The 10376-nt window shown below is 46.4% G+C and overlaps 1 protein-coding gene across 1 annotated transcript; it reads left to right on the top strand.

Moving 5' to 3' along the window:
- Nucleotides 1–1008: 1008 nt before the first annotated feature.
- LOC119169628 (general transcription factor 3C polypeptide 3-like) lies at nt 1009–3698 on the top strand. Its single transcript, XM_075885734.1, has 3 exons — nt 1009–2581; nt 2689–3006; nt 3213–3698. The coding sequence occupies exons 1-3, from the start codon at nt 1117–1119 to the stop codon at nt 3569–3571; spliced, it is 2142 nt and encodes a 713-aa protein (XP_075741849.1). The 5' UTR covers nt 1009–1116; the 3' UTR covers nt 3572–3698.
- Nucleotides 3699–10376: the final 6678 nt, after the last annotated feature.

The raw sequence follows: 10376 nt of genomic DNA on the forward strand, positions 1-10376 counted from the left end.
GCCTTACGTAACTTTAGGATTCTAAAATTTTATATTCCCTAGATATCTGTTTTATTTGTTTTCCTCAGTCAAATTTGAACTGATTTAATCCTCAACATAATAACCGCCGCTTTAATGGACAATCCCCAGTAGTGGGTACGAGCTAAACAGTAACAAGCAAGCAAGCAAGTGTTGCTATAGAAGCAATGCGTAAAGTATCGAGAAAATTCACCTTATATTCTGACAATCTCCTCTATATGCTTCCAGCCATGTTCAGATTCAGAGGAAAACAAGCACTTCTCTTGCTCTCACACATGGTCACTAAGGTATTGATAACAGAGTTTAACTGCGTTTAAGTGCATAGTCTGAACTTGGACGTATAATGAACAAAGCACGTATATATAAAAGAAAGTGACTACGTCAAAGGTATACATGAAAAAAGTACCAGTTGGTTTGTTTGTAAAACTGAAAAATTGAGGTTAAGGTTTGCGATGCCGGCTGTTCAACCGAGTTCCTTGTCGTAAAGCTTCACAGAATGATATCTGACGCATGTTTCTCGGCTTTTGGTAACTCGATCCGCGTCTGCTACTTCCTGGGTTAGCTGAATCATACGCCTAACAAGGCTTCCCTTTTGTATAACCAGGAGTGCCACTTACTGTGTACAATACGCGGCCACGTGCTGCACACAATATAATTTTAATAGAGAATTTCTCTTGAGTTCACGTTATGAAGTGGCCCGAGTTGCCAACATTACCACTGCTAAATAGAATAATGTAAATGGTGACGTAAGTGCATTCGACAAAATTTGTGCCACAATTTTAGGTGTAATAAAAGTGTTTGCTTCTAATGCGTGATAAGATACGATAACGCCTATTTTGCTCTTCACCACTTTTTTGTTGTGGGTGGTTGCCACTGTACAGGTATCATCGTGATCATGAATAAGCAGCGGTGATGTCGGACGAGATGGATTCGTTCAAGCCCAGTCTCGGTGAAATGAGCGACGACGAGAGAGATGAGTACATAGCCTTAACTAGCTATCTGCATCAAGGGGACGTGCTGTACGATGACAGCTCATCAGAGAGCTGGGTCAGCGACGAAACGACCCCGCAGACATCGGAGTACAGTGACGCGACTGACATGGACGATGACGAAGGGCAGTGCGAGATGCTAGATTCCACGGGCACGGCCGCGGAGACCACGATTGACAGATTAGTAGAATGTGTAGATTCGTTCCTCGCCTCCGAAGATGAAGAATCCGAAGAGGATGACGCGCTGGAAGAAAACGTCGTCGAGGATCGCCCCCAGGAAACGAGAAACGTTGCGAAAGGGTTGCCGCGTTATCTTCGAGGACTAATGGGTGAGGCGAACATGTGCTTCGCTCGAGGCCGTTACGAAGACGCTGTCAAGATGTGCCTCGAGATTGTCCGGCTTGCGCCCACTTCGCCGCTTCCCTTCCAGACACTCACCATGATCTACGATGAGCTACGAGATCCGAATCGATCGTTGCAGTTTGGCTTGATCGTGGCCTACTTGGGTACGCAGGACGCCTCCGAGTGGAGCCGGTTGGCGCAGCTTTGCCTAAAGCAGGGTCTCGTCCGTAAAGCGGCTTTGTGTCTGATTAGGGCTCTTAGGGTTGATCCGCACGACTTGAAAATGCGGCGCTTACTGTGTACGCTGTACGAGCAGCTGGGTGACGAACATCGAGCGCTGGTTTCATGCGCAGTCCTCGCACGTCGTATAGAGGAACCTGACGAGTGCCTGCTGCTGTCGCGACGCCTTGTGGATGTCTTCCGCAGTCGTCAAATTCTGCCTTCGGCTGTGCGAGTTCTCCTGGATGCCGCCACTGAGTTTCCCGCGCACATCACAGCTGAAGACATCCACATGCTGCTGGAGATGCAACTGACGCTGAAAATGCACTCGGCTGCCCTGCTAGTGCTTCACGATCATTGTGGAGTTCAGCTGCTGCCGCTGTCGGATGGACACAAAAGAATAACCGCAGAGCTACTTGAAGACTCTCTCGACGCCTTTGAGAGATGCCTGGTGCCTGCTGAGCTTTGCATTGACCTAAAGACGAAGCTTGTAGTTTGTCTAATACACCTGGGGGCCCGGCATCTCGTTATGGATCTTGTGAGAGAAATGAAGCGTGAGCTGGACCCCGAAAATTCTGGCGATTTTTTGCTGAATGTGGCTGAAGCCTTCAGGGAAGCGGAATTCGAGAACGATGCACTACCGCTGCGGCGCATGCTTGTGCGCACTTGCAACTATGGGACGGTGGCCGTTTGGCTCCTATACGCGGAATGTCTGAAGAGACTCGGCCGCCACCAAGAGGCTACAAAGGCGTACGAACGCACGTGCGAGCTGGCACCACGCCACGCACCGTCCCGCCTCTCCCTGGGCCAGCTGTTGGACGCGCAGGGGCTTCGGGACCAGGCTATCGACTGTCTCGCCACCGATTCCCGACAGCTGCAGGACACCAAGGACAGCACGCCAGAGCAGCAGCAGGATTCGGCGTCCATGCTGCTTTGTCAGGCGCGGCTATTGTGGGATTCCGGACAGCGCGAGGCTTTTATTGAGTCGGCCATGACGCTGGTGCGGGCACACTGTTTGTCTGTCTGTTCGACAGAAGAATACGATGCAGTGTACTCAAATACGTATCACTTGAGTCGAAGGTACTACGTGAACTGCATGAGAAACGCGGCTTCACACCAGGCTGGCTCACAATGGAGAGTGGTGTATCTGTCGACGAACTGCAGGCATGCTTCCTCGAGCTCTACCGAGCACTGCAAGAGACTGGCCGCATGGACGACCTGAGGCAAGTCGCGACGGAAGTTCTCGTCGCGCCCATGTTCAATAAAGACGCAACGAGCACTGAGGAGCTGGAGTTCTTGAGCTTTCTAGCTTATTACCAGGACCCGGACCACGTAGAGCACAGCTTTGCCATCATCCGTGCTATGGTGCTCAAGTATCCGAACCAAGTACGTGCGTGGAATTTGCTGGGTCTCGTGGCCAACCAAATACCCGCATGGCGTAAGAAGGGATTCTACCTCCGGCTATTATACAAGCACGAGAATAGCCTGCCACTTGGTGTGCTCGTCGCTCACAACGCTTTTCTCTGAGCGAACTACAAGCACGCTCTGGCAGAGCACACGCAACTTCTTCGCCATGTCGGAAAGGAAGAGCCAATGCGGCTGCTGTGCTCAGGCATAAGCCTAATGTGTATGGCGGGACAACAGTTGACACTAAACCAAATTGTCCAGGGAGCCAAAAGTCTGCAGGGGTTCAGAAGTCTCCAAGGAAGTTCTACTGGCTGGCCACTCAAGGGATGACCTTCTTGTGCCGCTATTTGCGTGCTCGAGGCAGTGATTGTCAGGAGGCCCTTTTTAACGTAGGACGCGCTCTTCACGAGCTGGGCTACCCGCACATGGCTGTCAACATGTATCAACGGGCACTCGCCGCACCATCGGCTGTGCAGGAGATGCCAGAGGTATTTGACCTGCGACGGGAGATAGCTTTCAACCTGAGCCTGTTGTACCAACGTGGAGGCAACAACGAATTGGCCGATTGGTGTATCAACCACTACTGCGTCATTTGAATAGGAGATTGTTGTAATTGGTTCGATTTTCAAATTGTGTGCTGTCTCCACGTATTCACATTCCGTAATCGTTATCAAAGTGCACTAGTACCGTTGGTCATGGTCTGAGACTGCCAACTCACGCAGAAGCAGGACAGGTGAGCTCTCAGTCGCTGTTAAGAGTTCACCTTTCGCAGCTTCAGTTCAGAAGCTTTAGCCAAGCGCTCATTCTCAAAATGAGCTTCGGCCAACTTTTAGTGCGTAGATTTCAGTTTTTGTTCAATTTGGAAATCCGTATATTCATGGCAATTGAGACCAATCAATGTCGCGTTCAGTAAACCACAAAGATGCGCGGATGTTTTGTTTATGCTTCCGAAACTTCATATTACGTTCCGGAGTCCTCCACTACGGCGTCTCTCATAATCAAACGGTGGTTTTGGGACGTTAAACCCTACATATCAATCAAACTTCATATTACGTATCTTCATACCAAGGTTCGATGCCAAACGCGTTATGTCTTCTTTCGAGTGGTGAAGCTTGACAAATGTGTTATGCCTCTGACGCGACCCTATTGGCGTCTCTTTATAAGGAATAATTTATAATTTGCATACTGTTTATTACACCAATCGCGCATGAGGTGCAATTTTACGTCGCGATAATGGAGCCAAATGCCCGATTTTGTCAGTGCCTCTGAATTACGTAGAAGAATAATGATAGTGATTTGGCGTTTTTTCGTTTGGCCTGTATTCTTCACTTGAGATGCGGAATCCTATGAACGAGACAATAGCAGTGGGGGGGGGGGGTGGGGGGTGGATGAATTAAAGGCAGAATTAGAGACGTCATTATTGCCGCAAGCTGTTATCGCTTTTTTTTCATCTTCAGTTCTTTTCAAACACAAGTACGCGTGCTCACGTAAAGAAGGCGTGCTCATTTAAGATTCTCCAGCTCACGTTTGTTGTCCATCTGTGAACGCGTGGAATTGAAATGCTACAGAAATGAGAGTGAAATGTCTCATAATATCCGAGACAGCCTACGCCAAGCGGCTGGATGTGATTTCTCGCCGTCCTTTTTCGATTCGTGTGGAAACGTCTCGCGCACATTCGAGTTCGCTTCAAACAGCTTATGATAACTTTAAAAAAAGCAAAAGCGTTGACTTTTCGGGCACAACCTCTTGAATATCTTGAATTGTTATCTTTGAAACCCTTTAGATGTTATGTAAATTTATGTGAGTATGTATCACAACGTTTTTATTCTTTGTAAGTTTACTCCTGTGAAAATCCCTGACGGGATATATGGTATTCTTAAATAAATAAATTAAAATAAAGATTTGGTATACTTTTTACTGGTTTCACTGGACCTAAGAGAATTAAACGAACGCTGTCAATTGCTTCTTCACGTTAAACGAGGGCTGGAATGGGATTGCCCTGGCCTACAGATGATCTTCACGCACCTACCAAAGCGGTAGATGTATTTGTACATTCTTTGTGCATGCTCGGAACAGGATGTGTGTGATCCACTGATGGTGGATGACACCCTTCGGGATTCTATCCTTGGGGGAGGGAAAAGGTTGGATCCCCCACAATCCATGTACCACACAGGGTGGGTGGTATGTTTTAAAAACGAAGCTTCTTAGGGTGTGGGCTGTTCTTTCGCAGTATGTTGTAGCAGTCTAGTCAGTTTCAAGAATTGCTCATTAGATGGCGTTGTGTATACGTCTTTGGAAATAATATCGCTTGATGGCGTTAGTGGTTGCCGTATAGTTGACAATTAAAGAGGACAGATGGTGTGATTATAACAGACAGACAGACATACAAACGTTAAAACATACGAGTCGCACCAAGAGTGGTTCTTTTAAATGTCCACCACTCACAGTGTGCACAGGTATAATTAATTATCAGTATCTGCAACAGCATCAATAACGTGAGTAGCGGAGCAGGTTCAGGTGTTGCTTTACGTAATGGGTACATCATATATTAGCAAAAGGTAGAAATATGTCATAGTGGGCACTTCGCAACTGTACTTGTCGTAGGAATTCTAGGATGGTATGAAATAGCCACTTTGCACGCTCAAATATGTTTTTTTTTTTGCTTGAAGCAAGGTTGAGGGGTCCACAAAAAAAGGCTATGCGGATAAGCCCCGATTACGCTGTCGCGTTGTACTCTTGAAGGCGAAGCGTTGACTTCCGTCGTCCGTCTTTTGAGAACTTATGGGCTGATTGCCCGGACGTCTCGTTTTAGTTGCCATGATAACGGCACTAGCATTTAACTCAGGGTCACCTGAAACCACCGAGAACGGGAGCTCATGACTTTTCGCACTGAAAAAAGAAAATACAGCAGAACCGGACAAATAAATTAACAACATCAACCAAAGGACAGGTGGGTTTATTAATTATTTAATTATTTATTTTGCCTGGCTCAGCTGTTTCTCTTTTCTCGAGGTCTGACGTATACCTATACCACTTCGTTATGGCTTGACTTAAAGAAAATGCCACCGAGGCGTGAAATATTGAATGCTTTACAGAACATGAGCTGCACCAAATATCGTGCTGCTTTGTCGAAGCTTCCCAATGTGTAAGTTATGAGCATAGTATGAACGTGAGGACATCAATGAAGTTGACATGCACTAGTTGTGTACAGCAGCCCTGGATTGGACCCGTTCGGGCAAGAGCGCCACCTCGCGGCACTCAAGTGCACTTATGCGTAGCATCTTCCAGAGCCGCAGCGTGCCGACGACCAAGACGCCGAGGACTTGGAAAATGACCAGGAACGACAGGGCGAGGTACATGCCGATGAAGCCGCCCAATTTTGTTAGCACGGTGGTTTCCTGCACGCAGTTGGAAAAACACTCGTGAAGCTCCAAAGCTGGTGTTCAGATGGACACTATAAAGTTTGAAGCCCTCGATAGAATCACAAGTGGTTAATAGAAAGATGGGTAAAGCCGTAGGAAGAATGAAGCAAAGACGTGACTTCAAATAAGTCATGGTGCCACACAACCATCGCAGTTTATGCAGTATAGGACAGGCTAATGGGCTTCTATGAGACAAATGAGGCTTTCTGTCTGGCCCGATGGAGTTTCACTGTGCCAATAACAATTTGTGAGAACCCAAGCTGTCACTTGGTGGCAGCTAATGACTGATACTCACCTAAATCCACTCGTATATTGTCACGGTGTCGTGACGTGGACGAATAGAGCCGAACTTGTGGCAACGTAAAAGGAAAGTCAGATTACAGCAAGACACTGGCACTGATAGCGGAGGGCAGAGCGTCAGCCGTTACAAGCGGCGCAACGCTGCGCTATTTGGACACGTGCCGTCGAATATTCTAGCGTTATCGCTAGCAGCCACGTAAATTTCTGAATAATTTCTAATATTCGCCAAGTGGGCGTGGTCTTAAAAAAACAATCTACTACAGCCTCGAAGTTCCTCGAAAATCATTGGTGTGGTTTGCGCTGAACATAGTGTAACGGGGCGATAACAAAACTTGAGGAAATGAACGTGGTAATATCATGAATTCTACCCTAAGATCTGATTGATTTGTGGGGTTTAACGTCCCAAAATCACGATATGATTATGAGAGACGCTGTAATGGAGCGCTCCGGAAATTTCGACCACCTGGGGTTATTTAACGTGCACCCAAATCTGAGCTCACTACCCTAAGATCTATCTTGACAGATTCAGCAAAGTCTCCGGTATGAAACCTGCTATGCCTTAACACATGCCTTAGGAAGGTGCTCATACTACAACCCATAACTCCAATGAGCTCACGGCGAGATGGACCAATGACCAGCGCAGATAAGAGCTATAGCTGGCTAAATCTGGGCCCATGAAGTGCTCTGCAGACAAGTTCCGGACGTTCCTATGCGGGATCCCAAGCCCAGAAACGGCAAGTAAGTCCCAAAATGTTTTTACCGAGCAAAACAGCACGTGCTCTTCTTTCTAGTAGTATTTGATATTTCCGCGCGTTAGCCCAACCATACAGAATCAATGCCTTTTGCATGACTCGAGTTCTCAGGTTTAGCTTTGAGGCGGCAGAGCACAGTTGGCACCCGTATCCTGTTTACACCTTTCCAAAGACTGTATGTAGCATTACAATGTTTATTGTACTCGGCTGCTGACCCGCAGGTCACGAGATCAAATCCCGGCTGAGGCAGCTGCATTTCCGACGGAGGCGGAAATGTTGTAGGCCCGTGTACCCAGATTTGGGTGCACATTAAAGAACCCCATAAAATTTCCGGAGCCCTCCACTACGGCGTCTCTCATAATCAAATAGTGGTTTTGGGACGTTAAACCCAACAAATCAAATCAATCAGCATTACAATGTTGAATTGTCTGGGGTACTCACATCGTGCTTCGGCACCGGCCGCATGTGATCGTAAGTCAGCGCCTTGAAATACACGACCAGTTGGGCCAGTGGCCTTGGACAACAAAAAGAAAAAAAAACAGCCAGTAAGGAATACACTTTGTTTTATTGTAGAAGTACTGCTGAGCTTGGAATGTGCACGCTTTTTCTGTTACTCGGTGTTCCGAAATTCTGAGAACTGCCGATTCGGCCTACCACGGTGTTACTTAACTCCAGTAACCGTCACGTAAATATGCGTGCCATAACGTGAACTCCGATAATCTTACAGATACGCTTTAGGTGTAGCAAACATTCCAAAATTTTTAGTGACAGAATAATTGCCTTTGTGCTCATAGTTGAAATCTCGTCTGCTTGCTGAACCAAGCAACCAAGCTGCGTTGCTTGGTTGCGCAGCAGTAAGAATAGTGATAGCATACTAAAAACACCAGTACAGTTACCTGCCACAACTGTTTTAACTACCAAGAAATTCTAGTCACGAGCAGAAATGTCAAAATAACGCCGAGTTATTTGCATACCCATGAGTGCACCTGTATTCGATCGACCAAACTTGCAACTTCGTTTGCCATCCGGGCTCCCACGATGCGCTGAAACTTTACTGTGTCGCATGAGGTTGGGCGTGGCATTTACGAATTCGTACTCTCGTCTCCTTGGAATGGCGAGCACTTCGGCATGCAACATCTTCGCCTGCGAGGAAACGCTTGAGCACATTCTGTGTCATTGCCCAGCTTACTAGACTGAATGACGTATTATGGAAGCCAAGCTCTGTCAGCTGGATTCACGGCCACTTATAGAAAAGAAGATCCTGGGATCTTGGCCGACGGCTTCCCATACGCGCAAAGCCACGAAAGCCCTCTTGTACTTTTTAAGGACCACCAGACTTCACGACCGCTTGTGAAAGAACTGTGCGAGACCGTGCTGTGTAGTCTCGAGCTGAGCATTCATGCTTCTCTTTCTTACTCCTCTTCTTTTCTATCTCTTTCCATTCTATTATTCTCCGTTTCCCCCACCCCAAGTGTAGGGTAGCCAACCAAGCCAAGCTTGGTTAACCTCTCTGTCTTTCTTCTCTATTTATCTCTCTCTCTCTCTCATGAGTGTATATGCAGACGCGATTGTAAAAAAAAGCTATTTAAAAACGCTTCCGCAGTTCATCGGTGTCATGAGATAGTTATAATTTACCGTTAGCGTGATAGCGTGGCTTCATGAAATAGCATTACCGTGCCGCAAACGTTCGTTGCAGACAGCGCCTAATAGTTTAGTGGAATAGTGTTTAATTGGTTTACGTGCGCCAGCTGGGACTGTGGTGCCCCCTAGCAGTGGGTGAATAAGCTAAAGAACAGTGCAAAAGAACAGAAAATGAGAATATTTGCTGGTGTCACCGCGCGAATGAATGTTGCGAGTTATTTTCAGTAATAATAAAAGTAAATAAATATGAACCACTTACAAACCGGAAAAGTATTTATATTGCCAATTTGTTTAGATCGATCTCCTAATTAGGCCTAGGGACGTTCGAAATGGGAAGCTATCTCAAGAACTACGCCAACTTATCCGTAATACTTGGTCATCGATGCTAACTGAAGGCAAGTGAATTCATTTTAAACAGTCGCTTGCTGCGACGAAATGAGTCTTTAAACAACTATGACAAAATAACTTCGAAGTGAACGTGCAAAACCACCGCCATGTTTTACGTACACTACGCACAACCCGCCAACAAGGGGTCGTCAAATCTAAAAAATAGCGTGCGTGCGGGGATCAGTACGGATCATACTGTACTGCTCATTCGCACTTCGATCCCACTACTACGCCATGCCAGCTATCCCGCTAAACTATCACTCTCGATTAATTATTGTACTGATCTTGCTACGTACCCGCTTCTATTTGTTGGTCCAATAAGATCCTGGAATGAGAAAGATTAGGCGAGGGATAATACTAGTAGATGGTACATGAAACGACACGTAAAGAAGTCATGCTGCATGCATCGTACAGAAATGGTTAATAAAGTATATTTGTAGGCGTTTTAGTACATTCTAAAAACTGAAGGGAGGGAACACAGTGATAACGTTAATTCTGAGTGTTCTTTGAGGTGTTAAGAAAGTAGGAAAGGCTGCATAGTCGGAGAAGCCCACAAGCCCTAATTTCGACTATATGATACATCCCTTAGTTACCTCGAGCATTAGAAATATTATCACTGTTTCATAATCTGGCATTATACGCTGTTTCACGTGCGTAAACATTGCATTTGTTCCTTGCTTTCTATGTCCTTTATTGTATTTATGAATAGAACCTTTGATTGATTGATATGTGGGGTTTAACGTCCCAAAACCACCATATTGTTATGAGAGACGCCGTAGCGGAGGACTCCGAAAATGTAGACCATCTGGGTTTTTTTAAAGTGCACCCAAATCTCAGAACGCAGGCCTACAGCATTTTCCGCCTATGATTAGAGCCTTTCCGGTAAAAGCATATATGCG

The sequence above is a fragment of the Rhipicephalus microplus genome, chromosome 2 (assembly GCF_043290135.1).
Source record: "Rhipicephalus microplus isolate Deutch F79 chromosome 2, USDA_Rmic, whole genome shotgun sequence".
NCBI lineage: Eukaryota > Metazoa > Arthropoda > Arachnida > Ixodida > Ixodidae > Rhipicephalus > Rhipicephalus microplus.